The sequence below is a fragment of the Megalobrama amblycephala genome, linkage group LG12 (genome assembly GCF_018812025.1).
Source record: "Megalobrama amblycephala isolate DHTTF-2021 linkage group LG12, ASM1881202v1, whole genome shotgun sequence".
NCBI lineage: Eukaryota > Metazoa > Chordata > Actinopteri > Cypriniformes > Xenocyprididae > Megalobrama > Megalobrama amblycephala.
The window spans coordinates 40,449,435-40,468,244 of record NC_063055.1 but is presented as its reverse complement, the minus strand read 5'-3'; the positions used below and the strand labels follow the sequence as shown (position 1 = coordinate 40,468,244).

At 39.5% G+C, this 18,810-nt stretch overlaps 1 protein-coding gene across 3 annotated transcripts in view; it reads left to right on the top strand.

Moving 5' to 3' along the window:
• The window catches only part of zgc:171572 (protein bicaudal D homolog 2), a 31,226-nt gene extending 15,707 nt beyond the window's left edge, over nucleotides 1-15,519 (top strand). The window contains exons 6-10 of one of the 3 annotated variants that reach the window (XM_048211210.1): nucleotides 27-284; nucleotides 1,633-2,400; nucleotides 2,529-2,680; nucleotides 10,809-11,137; nucleotides 13,494-15,519. In XM_048211210.1, coding sequence (XP_048067167.1) covers nucleotides 27-284; nucleotides 1,633-2,400; nucleotides 2,529-2,680; nucleotides 10,809-11,115 — 1,485 coding nt within the window. In that variant the 3' untranslated portion in view covers nucleotides 11,116-11,137; nucleotides 13,494-15,519. Of the gene's footprint in view, nucleotides 1-26; nucleotides 285-1,632; nucleotides 2,401-2,528; nucleotides 2,681-10,808 lie in introns of all 3 variants that reach the window. The other 2 variants (XM_048211211.1, XM_048211209.1) reach the window with 2 other exon arrangements.
• The last annotated feature ends 3,291 nt before the right edge of the window (nucleotides 15,520-18,810 follow it).

Genomic DNA, 18,810 nt, shown 5'->3' with positions numbered 1-18,810 from the left:
ACTGTAATGCATATTTGTTTTTCCAGGTGGAGCGGGAGAAGGTGACATTGCTGTCGACGCTGCAGGAATCTCAGAAGCAGCTGGAACAGGCTCATGGAGCTCTATCTGAGCAACACGAGAAGGTCAGCCGCCTCACCGAGAACCTCAGTGCCATGCGCAAACTCCAGGCCAGCAAAGAGCGCCAGTCCGCTCTGGACAACGAGAAGGAGCGCGACAGCCACGAGGACACTGAATACTATGAGGTGGACATCAACGGCCCCGAGATCCTGGAGTGCAAGTACAAGGTATAGAAATTAGGGTCTCTTCAGATGTTAAGATCACTTTAAAGTGGTGTTTTAATTTCTGGCCAGAAGAAAAAGTCCATCCAGAATGGTGCATTCAATACCAAAAATATCTATTTAGAAATGGATTATACCTTCTATTTTGTGTACCCTGCATTTGTGTTATTATTTTGAGCTCAAGCCTAAATTAATAAAAGGAATGTAATTTTTAGGGCTGGGTAAAAAATATCGATTTATCAATTTTAATCGATTCTCATTTTTACGAACCGATATTGATTCTTAAATCCCAAGAATCGATTAGTCTAGTCTGTTTTCAGTTGATGAATGAGCAGAATATGTAGCGCCTCCCATCCAATAAATCGCAATAATCTTTGTTACTTTTGATATGAAGCAAAGTCTCAGATTTCAAATGACGTCCATCTTATTATGAGATTCAAAAGATAAATAACGTTCTGGCGCTGTTTAATGTGGCGTGACAGATCGCTTTAGCGCCTCAGTTAAAGAGAAGCATGTGATCATCCTCTCCTCCGCTTTAATACCAGTTACAGCGAAATAAACATGAACATCTGAAGGTATGTTAAAATATACAGTACAACTTACTGAAATCCGTATCATGTCTCGTGTAATCGCTCAATCAGTGCTTCAACCTCGGAAAGACTCAATAAAACAGCTTCAATGTCACGTGACGTCACATTTACCTCAGAAAAACATATTCAGAGACCATAAACTCATTAGTCAGCTAGAAAAGTGACTCTAGAGAGCAGCATTCTGATAAATATAGCTATGCACCGTTACATATTCATTATAATGTTCTTCAATATTTAATGCATGATTGAATGAATCAGTTATGACAGCCACGATTTAAATGTTTATATTTCAAAAAAATGAATTGGAGTAGAAATATGATTATGTAATGCTAAACTTTATTTATAATAAAACCATCATTGAGTGTAATTTAAGTGTTTGTGTATAAATAAGTTCATTTAACCTTCAATATTATTACAGTAGTACCAGCTGACTCTCATGTGTAGTTTACAGCATTAGTTGAGAGATTTTTTTCCTCTAGAAAATTTGGCATGTACTGTAACTGAAATACTACATCCAAAATAATCGACATCGAATCGAATCTAAATCATAATTGAATCGAAAGCATGTGAATAGTAATCGAATCGAATCGTGAAAATTGTTTCAATACCCAGCCCTAGTAATTTTGTCATGTAATTTGTAATCCGTAACTTCATCTTGTAATCTACGAGTTATCTACCCAGCACTGACCTGAATCTGCAGACAGCGAGGCAGTTCACTGGTTTCGGCACGTTACATTTAAGATGCTCTTTGTTTGACTCCACAGGTCGCAGTGTCTGAGGCGAGTCAACTGAAGGAGGAGCTCAAAACATTAAAGGCGGAACATTCAGCCTGTCAGTCACAATACAAGGAGGAGCGGGCGCAGCTGGAGAGCCAGGTAGCGTCTTTGAGTGCGCAGCTCACGTCTCTGGAGCGCAGCAGTCGAGCCGACCGCGAGCAGCTGGCGCGGATGGAGAAAGAGCTTCGTCAGGCCAGCGAAGTGGCGGGCGAATCCCAGGGCAGCCTTAACATCGCGCAAGACGAGCTCGCCACCTTCAGCGAGGAACTAGCCAACCTGTATCATCACGTCTGCATGTGCAACAACGAAACGCCCAACCGCATCATGCTCGACTACTACCGCGAAGGTAAAGCCGGGATTAACGGAACGCAGACCACGGGTTGGTGCAGCCCTGATGGCCGCGGCCGCCGCTCTCCCATCCTGCTGACCCGTGGCCTCTTCCCCACTGCCGACACCGGCGACGGAGCTTCATCTCCGGTCTCCTCCATTCCGTCCCCAGTGGCTGATCCCCGCAAAGAGCCCATGAACATCTACAACCTGGTGGCTATCATCCGCGACCAGATCAGACACCTGCAGCTAGCGGTGGACCGCACCACAGAGCTCTCTCGCCAGCGCATGGCTTCTCTGGAACTGGGGCTTGGGGCCGACCGGGACCAGGAAGCCAGCGTGGAGGAGATTCTCAAACTCAAATCCCTCCTCAGCACCAAGAGGGAGCAGATAGCCACACTGAGAACCGTCCTAAAGGCCAACAAACAGGTCAGCGTTTCACCCTCGTCGTCACATCAGTGGGGCAGAGCCTACACATGTTTTAGTAATCACTGTAAATTATGACACACATCTCACAATTTGATTCAGTTCTGATTGCCGGCGTGTTTGTTTTTCAGACCGCTGAGGTGGCGCTGGCCAACCTGAAGAGCAAATATGAGAATGAGAAGGCCATGGTGACCGAAACCATGATGAAGCTTCGCAACGAGCTCAAAGCCCTGAAAGAGGACGCGGCCACCTTCTCCTCGCTCAGAGCCATGTTTGCCACTCGGTATGAGACGCGCACTGCCATACATTTATAAACACACACACACACACATTCTCAAAATAGTGTGTTTGGTGTTATGACACACTCCTGTATCTCCTCCTCTGTTCTCATACAGTATCGGCACAGTTTAGATCAGCAGAACAACACCACGACCTGGCTTTTGTCTGGGTCCTGTCAAAAACATGACAAACTAATAACAGTCATGATATTTTCATTGTATTTTACAAATAGAAGCAGTTACCAATAATGCATTTTGTACCAATGAAATCCATAATCAACAGTAAAGCACTGAGTTTAGACTGATTAACAACAGCAACAAAAAGATCCATATATTTATAGGGAAAAATGGACAGTGTAACTGATTCCTTTCATCAGATTGATCATCTCTCAAAGGGTATTAGAACATGCATGGAAGAAAAACTCATGAAAATCCAGGCTTTCACAGCCTTTAATTCCACTTTTTTTTCCTTTATGACATCGATTGTTCGCCTGTAGTATCCAGACTTTTAACTGTTTAATTATAGACCAAAGATGAAAACATCACTACCATTGTTAATCTTTATGACAAACAGCTGCGTAAACACATTTAGAAACTATAAAGACAAAAAAATATAAGAAATTCCAATGGTTTCCTGACAAAAATGACAAAATATTCAATTACTCCCTTGTGTCTAATCTGTCCCACCAGTTTCATAATGAACCAAAAATATTTTGACACTACTTGTAGATCTCTAACATTGCTTTGGCAAAGCATCTGTGAATCAAACTGAAATGAAAGACTCGATATGGGTTATTAGTGCGCATATCAGAGTTAGTGTATAGTGTGTTGTGCTGCAGGTTTCAGCGTGAAGCGCGCGATCAGCTCGTGATCTCAGAGCGTCTCCGTTGAGAGAATGCATACATTTGTGAACACAACCTGTGCCACTTACACTTTTCCACTTTCACATAATCTCCAGCATTTTTGTGGACAGATGCTTACAGTATTTCACTAGATTTGTAATGAAACAGATTTGTAAATGTTATAAAGGTCTCTATGCAGTTTTCCTCTTTAAATCTTTAGCTCTTACAAGTGAGGAAATTAAGAAAAATATGTAATTTTACTACTTGAGTGTAAAGTAAAATAATGGATTTACTTATGAAATATAATTTTTTTGGGGTGTGTTCCTGTCTTAGAGATATTATGATTCTTTACATTTAATATTCAGATCGTTTTAAAACCGTGTGAATGTAATGTGGACACGGTATCGCAAATAAAAACAGGTTTGAGTCCACTTTAAGGTTCAGCTGCAAGTCAGTGCAGACATTTTTATATTCTGTTCAGTTTGCTCACTGACATTTGCACCAGATGAATTTATCTATTATAAAGTATACAAAACTTTCTTCCAGGGACCACAAACCTTCTCTCAGCTCGCACGATCCATTTTCTCTCCTGTCAAATATTAAATATGGCTATCCAAATATTAAATATCACTACCTGATAAGATCTATTCCAGCCTTAAAAAACGGTAGAGTCCGTAATACTGGAAAGTCTTGTCGTAATGTAATGCAGTGAATTTTTTATTGTCAAAATAAATGAAAGATATTCAAGAGGTTTTTTTTAGATTGTTTGTAACAAGTAAATGAGAAATTTCTCTGTTGCTGGTCATTTTCCATGCAGGTCAGATGGACGTTTTTGACCAGATTAGGATATTTCATGCGTGTATCTTGTGAGAACAGACTCTCAGTGATGGGAACCAGCAGATAAGACTAATCTACAGTTAAGTCTTCCCAAACACACTGTAAGCCGTGACGCCATATGCTGCAGAATCACGTACACGCCATCAATGGCTTCAACGCCATCAACTTTCATGAGAATTAACTGGAATATATGGGAATTAACGGGAATATATGGGAATTAACGGGAATATATGGGAATTAACAGGAATTAATGGGAATAAACTGGAAATTTGCAAAATTGCAGCTTAGCCTATAACAGGGAACTTAAAGTGCCCCTATTATGCTTTTTTATAAAGTTCCTAATATTGTTTTGGGAGTCTCCTACAACAGGTTTACATGCATGCAAGGTCAAAAAACACTTTCGTTTTCTCATAATATACATTTAATTTCACCTCATTTCTCAATGATTCGTAAACGATTCGTTAGAAGCAGTTTGAAGAATCAGTCTCTCTAAACCCCTCCTTTCCGTGAGCTTACACTGCTCTGATTGGTCAGATGACCAAGTCCTCTGTGATTGGTCTACTGCGCGCACCGCACGCCCATTGCCATATCTGAATGACAGCTATCAGTTCACAAGACCTTGTATACAATATATGGACAGAAAAGATAGCAAAGATTTTACTGTATCAATTCGAGCCCGAGTCCGACGATGAAACGTCTGAAGTAGTCGATCAACCAGAAACGGATTCATTATCACGACTGGAGCAGGACGTTTCTCTATGGTAAGTGTCACTTTAGTTTGCTATAAGACGTGACAGCAGCGTCACTGTTATACTTTATGTAGGAGCACCTGTGGGAACTGTATCAGAACGCCAAGAGAAGCTGAAAACCTCTAACATAAGATAAACATTTAGGCCAGATGTGTACAGACTTTTACATCATAACTATTAGCAAAGAAAAAGACTATATAATTGTTTGACATCACAATGAGTGTTTACAGAGAATACTTGAGCTAGTTAGGGTGGACTAGCATCTTAACATCCTATTACAATACAGGTAGAGCTCCACTATACTGTAATAATGAAAACACAGAGGAAAAAACTGTTTGTTTTGTATGTTGTAAAGTCCCATGTTAGTCGAGCACAGACGTGAATAGCTGATAATGCATTAGACTTTGTAAACAAAAGTCGTGCTCCATCCTTGATCATTACTCCACATAATAAGACAAGCTGCATTAATCCACACATTTTTAGACAATATTGGACACACATCTGAATAGCAGAACTACAGAAACGTGAGTTAGCCAGTTAGCACGAGATGTGTACGTTACACAACATACAGACAACATAATATACAAAACTACGAAGTTTGAACGAACACTAGAAAATATAAACATCAATTATTAATCATACTCACAGGTTGAGATTTAGAGGAGCAAGCTGGTCCAAATAAACTGGGCACTGATCAATATTTTAAGACCAAGCGTTTTGTGAATCCAGCGTTAAACTCCCCGAGGTTTGAGAAGCAGTCGTCAGTAAATGACGGGAACACAAACACTGCTGTGGTATTGTTGAACAAAATAATTTTCCCTGGTGTCTGCACGAGCAATAACTGGGCGGGTAATATGATAATGTTTCGTTGTGATGTCACAACAAAACGGCTTTGGATTCGTTTCACAAACGACTCGTTTAATTGACTCTTACTTTTGAGAGACAATAACTTTTATATCCGGTGCACTTTCAGATTAAAAACTTTGAAGGATGTTTTCATTCACTTAGAGCTGTTACACACTACATGAGAGGGCATTTTCAAAAATCCATAATAGGGGCACTTTAAATGAAGTTAAAAGAACCAGATTTAAAGGTGCCATCAAACGTTTTTTTTACAAGATGTAATATAAGTCTAAGGTGTCTCCTGAATGTGTCTGTGAAGTTGCAGCTCAAAATACCCCATAGATTTTTTTAAAATTACATTTTTTAACTGCCTGTTTTGGGGCATCATTATAAACGCGCCGATTCAGGCTGCGGCCCCTTTAAATCTCACGCTCTCCGCCCCCTCCTGAGCTCACGACTCTATCATTGCATAAACAAAGTTCACACAGCTAATATAACCCTCAAAATGGATCTTTACAAAGTGTTCGTCATGCAGCATGTCTAATCGCGTAAGTATGGTATTTATTTGGATGTTTACATTTGATTCTGAATGAGTTTGATAGTGCTCAGTGGCTAACGCTAACATTACACACTGTTGGAGAGATTTATAAAGAATGAAGTTGTGTTTATGAATTATACAGACTGCAAGTGTTTAATAATGAAAATAGCGACGGCTCTTGTCTCCGTGAATACAGTAAGAAACGATGGTAACTTTAACCACATTTAACAGTACATTAGCAACACACTAATGGAACATTTAGAAAGACAGTTTACAAATATCACTAAAAATATCATGATATCATGGATCATTTCAGTTATTATTGCTCCATCTGCCATTTTTCGCTGTTGTTCTTGCTTGCTTACCTAGTCTGATGATTCAGCTGTGCACAGATCCAGACGTTACTGGCTGCCCTTGTGTAATGCCTTGAACATGAGCTGGCATATGCAAATATTGGGGTCATACATATTAATGATCCTGACTGTTACGTAACAGTCGGTGTTATGTTGAGATTCGCCTGTTCTTCTGAGGTCGTTTAAACAAATTAGATTTATATAAGAAGGAGGAAGCAATGGAGTTTGAGACTCACTGTATGTCATTTCCATGTACTGAACTCTTGTTATTCAACTATGCCGAGGTAAATTCAATTTTCAATTCGATGGCACCTTTAATGCAAATTCAGTTGAATTTCTACCCTGCACGATCACAAGCGCACAGCACACTACTGCAGGGCTATTGAGGACACACCCCTGAATGGATCACAGGGAATATGTTTATTTTATTTAACATTCTTTTGTTGTTCAATTAAAAAAAAAATCAATTAAAGTTTTAGTTGCAAATAAATCAGTCAAAAATGACACTTTTAAATATGTATTAGTATGCATGCATGTCTGCTTATGACCAAATAAAAATGTTCATATTTAAGTAAGTATATGATAGTTTGTATGAATTATCCTACTTTCCAATTAATTTCCTTTGTTTACAACTTGAAATATTTCCAAAATTCCTCAGCTTAACTTCCCATGGGAAGTTTCTGGAAAGTGAGTCCAGGTATAAGTCAATGCAAAGACATTTACCCAGTTTGATTTGGTCACTGAACGTGGGTTGGAGCTCTTAATTGTGAACTCTAAAGACTGAGGTCCAGAGAACCCTGTGGGAAACACGCCTCACTTTTGATTACAGTGCTGAGAACTGGCGTGAAAATAACGGTCCCTATACAAGGACACTTCACGGTGCTAAAAACAGGCTTCGTTTTCTTGATATTGTTCTTGTTCCTTTTTCTTTCTTCTGTTCCCACTGAGACTTCAGCGAGTGAACAAAACCGTGACTTGCCCTTTCCCGTGTTCACGTTCATACATGCTAATGAACAAACGCAGATGAAACCGTTCTTTCAGCTACGCTCCTTTTACAGCACACGATTCATGGGGAAGAGTTCCCATCAGCAGCCGGAGCCGCCGCGGCCCCTTCAACACGCTCCAGCTTTTGTCTCTGGGTATTAATATGCTAATAAGACTGTCAGGAGGGGGCTGAACCCTTTCCCACAGTCTCCAACATCTCTAAAGCTGCTCGCTCAGATTCATAACGTCAGAAATAAGGAATTGTGTTTAGCATCAGAAAGCTGCTGTACTGTCTGGGAGATTTCTAAACATGCTCACCTTCTCCTTCAGTCGCTCTGGTCTGTGTTTCTTCCTTCTCGCTCTCTTCGTTTTGTTTCTCTGTGATGATGTTCATTCCAGCTGAGGTGAATGTGTCACAATAACACCCGCTCTCTTCGCTCTCACGCGCACTCCTGCTACCGCAGATGGGTTCACATGTGACCCCGGCCTCTTTTCCCGGGAAAATCCTGACCCCTGCGTTTAGAGCGGCGGTTCCCAGGGGCCGATCGCTAATGAAGCTGCACTGATTTCTATTGTGAGGCGTCGTGTCTTTGTGTGGCTCAAACCTCAGTCTCCGTTAATCTCAGGCATACACACAAGTGGGCGTCCAGACTGAGGCTCGTGATTTAAGAGATCAAAGTTCACTCATCTTATTACAGTTCTTTTTTACAATCGCTAGGACACATTTTTCAACACTTGGGCCACTTTTTCAAAACTCTTCACGCAGTTCTCCTGACCAACTTTCAGCTTCACAGCAGTTAACTTCACATTCAAAACTACCAAAACTCTTCATACGTCTCAAATCAACTCATTCTTCCTCAACACTAGCACAGGTTTCAGCCAACAATCACACTTTATCCCTCATGAGCAAAAAACACTAACACAGGCAGCATTATAAAATCTTTACAAAACAAGAATGACACGTTTATAATTCACCACGGTAAATGTTACATGATCCAAGTTTATGTTACAGCACAAAATCATTCCTACGTTTCCACTTGTATAAATGAATTGGGTCTGGTGATGTAAACACGGTAAAGCTATCTAACTTTGGTCCTCTAGTGGTTAAAATATAAAACTGCATGTGTCTTGAGGCAGAACACAACTCCTCTGTGTAGAGGAATGAGGTTTGAGGCACCATCCTGACAAATCTAAAATCTAAATCATTATTTATATCATTTATCAGAGCTGTTTACACCATATAGTATCTGCAGTGCACAGCTTAGAATCAAATGATCTCGAGTCATTTCATCAGATTTTAGAGCCAGAACTATCCAGAACACTCTTTTAAAAGTACCGTTTCATATTTGACCTCTCAGATTCTCACGTCTTCAGAGAAGGACTGATGAATCACACCCTTGGGAAAATCATGCGTTGTGTGTTTTGTGATGGGCGGCGGTTGCGTGTTTGGCAGTGATTATCGTGTCAGGTGGTGTTCAGACATGCACTGCGCCGTAAGGCATAGAGTTATACTGCAGTTTGAGGGAGGTGAGGCTCTTTAATCGTTCTGTCTGTTCCTGCATGTGTGAATGCTTTAATCTCCTGATTATCCATCGCTCATTAAGACTGAGATCTGTTGAAACACCACTTTGGGCTTTTTATGAACAAATGGATGAAGGAAGCAAATTGGTGATCTTTGAACAAGATATCAAATCCCAAAATTGTCCTGGTGTTGTATTTCTGTTGAACCAGGTTTGCCTTAAAGGCAAACTCCGCCCACAAATGAAAATCCTCTCATCATTTACTAATCCTCATGCCGTCCAACATGTATATGACTTTTTCTTCTGTGGAACACAAATGGAGATTTTTAGAAAAATAATCCATCTCTGAGTAATGTAAGTGAATGGACCCTCAAAGCTGACGCTTCAAAAACCACACGAAAACGAGCATGACGGTAATCTATACAACCACAGGCGAGGAATCAATGTCTTCTGAAACGATAGGTGTGTGTGAGAACATATTAATGTTTAACCTTTAAAAACTATAAACTATCATTTCCAGCTAACCGTCGTTGTATAGCACTTTTTTATACTTTAAATGCAGATCAAAGTGCTTCACGAGGTGAAATATCAACATAAAAATAAAAACACAACATTGACAATGCAGTTTCACACATTATCAGTATACTCAAAAGAAACGTTAAATTGTCTTGCCTCACCTTTTATAATATAAATGCTTGAAACTTGTCAAACTTAAACTAAAATTGACTAAAAGAAGCACGTTGTTTGAGATTTACAGTACAGTATGCCAAAAGACCATCTTGACACAATCAGTAATATAAAAAATTGTAATTGTAAATAAATCCATATAAGGAATTCCTGTCTCAATTTACAATTTGAATGGCCAGTCATTTTAATGACAGTTTTATATTTTTAAAATATAAGTACAATGTAAAAACATGTGTGCACACAATAAGTACATTGTATTAAAGGTGACCTATTACACTCTTTCTCAAAGTCTTGATGTTGTTTTTGGGCTCTACTAGATTGAATGTTGATTATTTTCCTCATATTCTCCATTGTTGCAGCTCCTCTCTTCCCAGTCTGTCAGTAACGCTCTGTTTAGTTCCTGTCTCTATGAAGCCCCTCCTTCTGAAAAGCACAATGTGCTCTGATTGGTCGGCTGCAGCAGTGTGTTGTGATTGGTGTTTGGGAAATGTCCCGCCCCTTACCATAACCACCAGTTTCAACACACTGCTAACTAACTCAACCAGGCCCCGCCCCTTTATTCTGCTTATGAATTATTTAAATGAGGAATATTGTGAAGAAACTCAAGATGGAGTTCAGAAACACTGACGCTGATATAGAGAAGAACTCCCAGTTCTTCAAGCTCAAACAGCAACATTACACACTAAAGAGAGATGAAAAAGCATAATAGGTCCAATTTAATTTAAATGTTAGTACAGAGTATTTTACCAATGTGATGATTGTGTTGTTTCTGTCTCTCAGCTGTGACGAGTACGTGACTCAGCTGGACGAGATGCAGAGGCAGCTGGCAGCCGCGGAGGACGAGAAGAAGACGCTCAACTCTCTCCTCCGCATGGCCATTCAGCAGAAGCTGGCGCTCACGCAGCGGCTGGAGGACCTGGAGGTCGACCACGAGCACACCCGCCGCGGCGGAGCCAACGCTCGCACCAGAAGCGGCTACTCGCGCACCAAACCCACCCCGTCCAGCGTGAGTCACGCCCGCGGCGAGACCGATGTGGGAATGCCGCTGGTGTTCTGCAGCGAGAAGTACAAGATCTACTGCGACTGAAGCCGCGGCTGCGTTCGCTCATGTACAAAGCTCAACTCGCGCGCTCTTGCTTGCTCTGTGTCCGTGTGTTTAGGGCTGAATAGGGTCTGCTAGCGTTCTCATAGCCAGGTGCATGTTGTAGAGCTAGCTTAGGGCAGAATGATATAACGTTTAGTCTAAGTGTTTCTGCCAGCGGCACCAAACCGAACTGCACAGGTTTACGTCTCTAGATTAGACGTGCTAGAGAGAGCTAGCCATGTTAAATTGTGTCCATCTCTCTCCTGCCTCTGAAATCAGCAGCCCGTCCGATCAGGTGACTTGTGTTTACGTGCCCCAACACACTAGATATGCAAACCTCCTCCCTGCCTTGTTGACGCAGGAAAACCCATTGAATTGTGCCGCTTTTGTTTTAGCGAGAAATCAAAACTAGCATTGACACGACGGGTTGGAGTGTGAGCGTTTTCAGCGATGTCACTCGCGAGGCAGGCGGGAAACGACGCGCGATCGTAAATCGGCCAATGGGATTCCGGCTTGCTTATTTGTAGATGTCTATTTCTGAGAGCTTTAACACGTCTCGCGTTTACTGGAGCACACTTGACACACGGTGATGTCGTGGTGAAGGGCTTGTCACATGCTCGTAGTGATGTCATAACGCAAGGCTGTTTGTGTATTTACAGTGCAGATGAACATTAGCGAGGCCTTATCTGTCGTTTCTGTCTTCTGACACAATCACGAGAGGCAAACAAAAGATTTCAGGCTAGTTTTCTGACATTTATCCTAAATCAGTGATGCATATGGCTAATGCTGTTGATAAAACGATCATATATAATCCGTCAGTAGATAATGTATGAAATGAAGCTCTCATCTCCATATAGAAGGAGTTCACTCGTGTGTTTGTGTCATGAACACGACTGAAGCGGTCAACACCGACTAGGGTTTTCAGACAGGCTCATGAACGGCTTCTCTGAATCACTATTTAAAAAGGAGCAGCACACATTTTAGGAACTTCAAAATGAAACGTGAAACTCGTACGTTCCCGGCGTGCCTCACCAGATTATTGTCGTTCATTTTTAATTGAACTGTTGCAGAAAAAGACAAACGTCTCATTTGTCAAACTATTTTTATTAATCCATTATTTATACGAATCATTGAATCAGTTTCAGCTTTATAAAACACTGATTGAGAAACCAGAAAACACTTAAATTCCCCAATTAAAAATCACTTAAAGCCTTTATTTATAATGCATTATAAAGGTATACATAATGAATGTTATAATGCATTATATAATTTCATAAATAACTGTAACCAAAGTTAAAATGCATTATAATATTTGCAGATTCCTTGTTAGGGGCCAATCACTGAAGGTGTGCAGGAACCGACTGTAATCGTTGCTGTTCTTATTCTTCTTCCGTATTCTTCTTTGGCCCATAGAACCGCTTGCGGAAAAGTTATGAAATTTGGCACAAAGACAGAGGTCAGTCTGAACTGTCACTATAGCAATTTTGGAGTCTCTAGCGCCACCAAATGTCCAAAGTTGCAATTTTTGGCCATTTTGAATAAAAAAAAAAAAAAGACATTTAAACTCCTTGACAGTCAAATGATTGAACCAGATCATCTTCAGACCATGGCGAAAAAAGGCATGGAATTCAAGTCGATTCGTCAAACTCGAATAACGTGTGAATAATTTCAACAAAGAGCACGTCAAAATGAACATGAGGCTCTATCGCCTATTCTGACCAGCCGTGGTGTGTGTTACGACAACCAGGACCTGAGAATACCTGCACAGAAAAAAATTAACCATTAAATCTTTATTATCAGTGACAATATTTATGATTTTTCAGCAATTTTGCCTAAATTCATGTTAAAGTCTTTAATTGTTCATGACTGATCATGCTCTTTGTGCTTGGCTCTGATAATTGCTGCTTGCAGCTTTATTTCCATCTGAAATTGGTTATTTGTCATGAGTTTTAATGCATTTAATGCATGTAACAGTAAGTATTATAAAGTGGTCACAATTATTCATGAGCTCATAAACTGCATTACAAGGTGCATAATTAATGCATTAAATCAAGGGACAAAAAATATTTTTATGCTGCATTATAATATGTAAAGGCTTTAAGTAAAGTGTTACCGAAATCAGCAATTAAATTGATAGTTGGTCTTCGGCTGGCCGAGAGAAGTTCGTTTTCTGTGTTTTTACCTTTTACAAGCATTGACACAAACTGCATGCTGGGATTGGTCTGAGGTTTTCAGTGCTTGTGAGAAACTCTGGCTTCACACTATCTTCTCGTAACACGGGCCGTTCGCTCTGGGTGACTAACAGCTTTTCCACTGACGCAAACGCCGTGTGCATTAAAGCATAATCTAACTGCTGCTGTTTCTTTGTTTTTAATTTGCAGTAATGTTCAGCTGGGAACCACACATTCCTCCACTGCCTACAAATCCACAGTAACCTTTCTTGGACTTACGAGAGAAATACTGGATGGCATGTGTTTTATTTTACTTTATTAGTAATCTTCGGAAACTCGCAGATTTTATGGTCTTTTCATATTTTCCCATCGTACACTCTGCAGACGAGCAGGATATGTAAAGCACATACACACACAGGAAGTGTTGTTTTCACACACAGGAAGCCAGAGCTCACAAAGTCATGAAAACTTTAATGCTTTTGATTGATTGAGTCGATTTCAGTCAAAAGAAAAGAAAACGGGCTTGAAACGTTCATCTGTGTTTTGAGATTTTAAACCTACTTTTTTAATATAAAGTTCTATTGCTTTTATTATATCAGTCTATAGTTTGAGGTGTTCAGGTTCACTTATTATTTCACACTACTGTTATAAGAGTGTCGTACGCAGAATCATAACTCTCCCGGGCTTTATGACAGGAATCTGTAGGATTATTACTGAAATGTTATGCTTCTCACATTCATGTTATAGCCATGTTTTAAACACAACCGAGTGAACAAATGAAAATGTCACGTTGTGGCTTAATCTGACCGGAAGTAAAACCAGCCAACCGAATAGACTTCTTGTTACGCCTCAGAATCAACAATACAGCATTTATTAATCCAGGTTCATTTCTTTACACTTTCAAGTTAATGTATTATGAACGAACATGTGAGCAACAGTATATTCAGACATGAACCTGGATGAGTTAAGTTGACGTACAGCGTTATTGTAACGTGTTTTCTTCATTTCAAGCACCTTCGCTCAAGCTTTACGCGGATCACTGACCTTCTGCATTCTGTACAAGAGCAAATGAATTAATTCCAAATTGGAATGCTGTAATTCTCTCTCTCTCTCTATTGTGCCAAGTGTCGGTACAGCGTTCGGTCGTCCAGAGGATCAGAAGCTCTTCCTGCTCTACCTTCCCTCCGTTTGGATTGGTTTTCCTTTATGATCTTCATTCTGACCATTAGTGCCTTTGTGTTCCTTCAAGAGAGAATCCTAGTTTAGTTTAGTTGTCGTATTTTATTTTTCTCACTCCTTAAGGAAGAACAGCGGATGGCTTGTTTAAACTTAGCAGCAGCAATAAGTACAGAAGACATTCATTCTGTTTTCTAGGGTGTGGAAATACGAATTATTAGAGAAATGAAACAGATTGTGCTGAATTCGTCAGGTCAGTGATCTTAATTGCAAATTCAGGGGTTTTAGAAAACGTTATTTTTCGTTAAATGGTTGGAAGCCAGAATTATCATTCTTTTGCCTCGATATGAACAAAAACTCAGAGACACGGAAGCAGTGTGTGTTATTGGTGAGGTAGGAGGTCATGTGATATTGATAGTATTGTTAACAGTTGTGAGAAAGCTCGTGTCTCTTTCTGTCCAATTGTTTTATTTTTGTTTTGTTTTTTTATTAAACATTTTTGACATGGTTATATGAGCATTACAATTTCAGGAAACAGAAAACATGCTGCATCAACAAGCAAATGCTGCCATGAAAGTCACATTTTGTTTGTTGAGGCGTAAAATTAATAAATGCAGTCGGCGAGTGAGGAAAAACTAAATTAAGTGCAATTACAAGAACAAAAAAAGTTCTGAGGTGAATAAGGTTTTCTGTTTGCTGGAAGTGATGGCATTGTGATATATTACACTAGCTGTGGAAGCTTATTATTATTATTGTGTTCCAGTATTGATCGATAAGGATCTATAAGTTTGATACCTTTATATAAAATAACATTCATTTGTTTGTATTCATTTGAATTGTTGAACTTTATAATGTGCATTATTATGTCAAATGCATGTTCCTCTCGGCTATGAGACTTGCACACAGAGCTGAAAACAAACTTACAACTGCAGAAGACTAAAAGAGTTAGTTTTGAATTGGTCTCTGAGTCCTGAACCGAGTTAAAGGATTGTTTTTCTCCGTCTGTGTGGAGGTTTTCATGCTGGTGAAGTCAGTAAATGCAAATAAAGAGTCACTCAGAGTTTGTTGTGTTTTTGTCAGAGCTGGTTTAAACCCTTCAATGCATGAATGTTTCACCGGGGTCTTTAGTGACCCGGATCTATATCTAACACAGACAGATCTCAAACTACCGCAATAGTATACAACTCTCCTGATATTTTAATAACAATTACACAAGAACAAAATAAAGCGTATTCTGATAACTTTTCTATCTCTGAAGGGTTAAATTTGATGTTTTTTCTCATCATTACTGTCCTCATCAGCTCATTTCTCCAGTACATACAGCATCGGACTCATATTTGTGATCTCAACCAAAAACTAATTTTCAAAAATCAATATTTTGATCATTTTGATCACAATCAAAACCATCAGTGACAGTAATAATTGATTGCGTTCAGAACTTGATCTGCAGTAAATCGCCGAGCCATTTCAAGTTTTGTTGGTGATACTCGTGTATTCTTCAGTTTTATGCCTGCGGTAATTATGAGCGAAACATCACGTCATCATTGTGTATCAGACATCGCCACCATGAGGAATAAAGGTGAACTGCACTTATTGAGTCAGATTCAAATATTGCACTGAAATACTTAAACTATTACATTCTTCAGTTTAATGATACAAAATAAATCAAACTTATATTTTTTTTTCCTTGAAATATTGTTTATAGCGAATAGATTGAAGAATCTTAAGAAGGCTGATGTCTGACTGTAAAAACTGAACGGGTGAATGACGTCCAGAATAAAGACCTGAGGAATGAGTTTAGGGGGTTAAAAAACTTCAAATTAAAATGAAGATCAAAGTTTAATTATTTAATTTCCGTTCCTGATTAATTCATGCATTCTTTAGCTTTCAAATGATTTGAGTCAAAAGACTTGAGGCCCAGCAGTTCTTCCTGCGCTCCAATCACACACAAGGATTTATAATCAATCCTGTGAAACGTGTAAAGACAGGAGTGAGAGAGATGAAAAGAGGAGGGAGAGAAAGGAAACAAAACCAAAATAAAAGCTAAAAAGGTGGTTTATGTAACAGCTAAAACACAGTTGACTGGTGTGGACATGGATTTGAATCGAATCATGAGGTACCAAATGATTCCCACCCCTAACATATATCCGAGAGGAGTTTGGCTTGATCATATCTAGGGATAGGATGATTACCGGTTTCATGATAAACCATGATAAAATGTACTGACGGTTAATATTATCACTTAAAATTGAATTATCATTAAAACTGTGTTTGATTATACACAAAGAATATTGGACAAAATATCCATATCGTACTTTTTAACTCCCTAATATTGGTATCGGCCCCCCAAAAACCCATATCGGTCGGGCTACTCTGAACGAACTTCCTATTGTCAAGATATTTATGATTAATTTACAGCAATTATAGGAATGGTAATTCATAAAACTAAGGAGCAAACATATAGAATCAAATATTCTCTTACCCATGATGACCGTTTTCCATTCAATCTGTGAAGCTCAGAACAGCAGGACTGGAGCGCAGTATGAGAGAAACCATCATGCATCAGGGCATGTTCGGCTCTTAACATGAGATTCTGTGACTAAACACAATAAAATGATGTTAAAATACTATCACACCCATGCTCTTATTCATGGTTTTACACATCTGGCCATAAACAATAATCTGATAATCACCTACTTTTGAGCTGAATTCAAAACATAACTTAAATGATTATTAAATGATATGTCATGCTGCAGAAATAGAAATCATACTAACATTTCCATCTCATTTGAGAGTCACACTTGTGTTCTGCCCGATCAAAAAGTGACCGGACACCTGAAATGACTTTGAAATCCACAGTGCGTTCCAAACGGGATATATCGCCCTCCGAAGGGCACTTCGGAGTGAAAATAATCATGGCCGCCATATTGAAGGGTCGTTCCAAACCGAAGTGCTCAAAACTGGCCACTTCAAAGGGCCCTTTGGAATGAAGGATTTCGAAGGGAACAACTGATGGACACTTCTGGCCCCCATGATCCTTTGCACAGGGAAGTTTGACGTCACAGAATGGGTAAAGGAGGCTAGGAGTTCGATTTTAACTATAAAGGTATGTATAATATTTTTATGTACTACTGTAATATTTATACGAGTTAGATTTGGTACATTATTATGGTCAAAACGACATTGTACTTCAACAAAAAAACTTTACAGCTCCCTTTATCAGTCCATTCAAATGTTTCAAATACATATATACAATATAGCCTACATGCGATAAACCTAAAATAAAATATAGCTGCGAGCAGCGATGGCGGGCCCAAGCCCGGTGGCACCGCCACCCCGGTGGCTTCAGGGCAACTGTGCACAGCGGGCAATAGGCACTTAAAACGGTTAAACATCAAAGGACTATGTCAAATTCACTCCACATTTACTGCACTACAAGGTGCCACTATAGAGCCCCTCCTCCCTGCCCATTTTCAAAGGATTACATGTGCCAAGTTTTAACATTATTCTGATGAATTTTGAAGCAAATCAGGTAAAAATAAGAGGGTGATCTCAATGTATGCTGAAAGTGACACATTTTCTGCTTCCAGTTGGTGGCGCTATTACTTTGAATCACAATAGTCACATCCATGTGATCAGCCTTGTACAACGAAGACTAAGCCGAAGTTTCATCAAAATCAATTAATGTATGCAGAAGTTATAACACTTTGTTTCCCTTTTCTTGCCATAAATTCGTTGCCTCGCCACGGCCAAACCGTTTGAGATATCCAAAATCCGTTTGCAATTAAACAACTTCAATGTGTTAGCAACAAGTTAAAAAAAGTTTGGTGTAAATTGGATAAACCCTGTAGGAGCAGTAGTATAAAATTCATAGCCTGTTTTTTCAAAAAATTAACATTCAAACCAAAATAGCTGACTTCCTGTTGGTCGGAGCTAATGAATGTAAATTAGAAAATTGTCCGGCTTGATGAGAACAATATGTGTACCGAGTTTGGTGATTGTAGGAAAAACTAACCCCCCCACTTTTGTCAAAAGGTGGCGCTACTGAGCCCCTCCACCACGCCCATTTCTATGGCTTTGTCCATGTCTACTGGTTGACAATATTGATGTGTGTGTCGAGTTTCATGCAATTTGAAGCATGTTAAGAGCCTCAAAAACACTCAAGAATATTATTACAGTTTGACCTGTTGCCATGGCAACAATATTTCAAATATCAAAAATCCTGTCATAGGTCTACATCTGCTGTGTATTGACATTACACTGATGAAGTTTGAAGCAAATCAGGTAAAAATAAGAGGGTGATCTCAAAACATTTCAAAAAGTGATACACTTCCTGCTGCCAGTTGGTGGC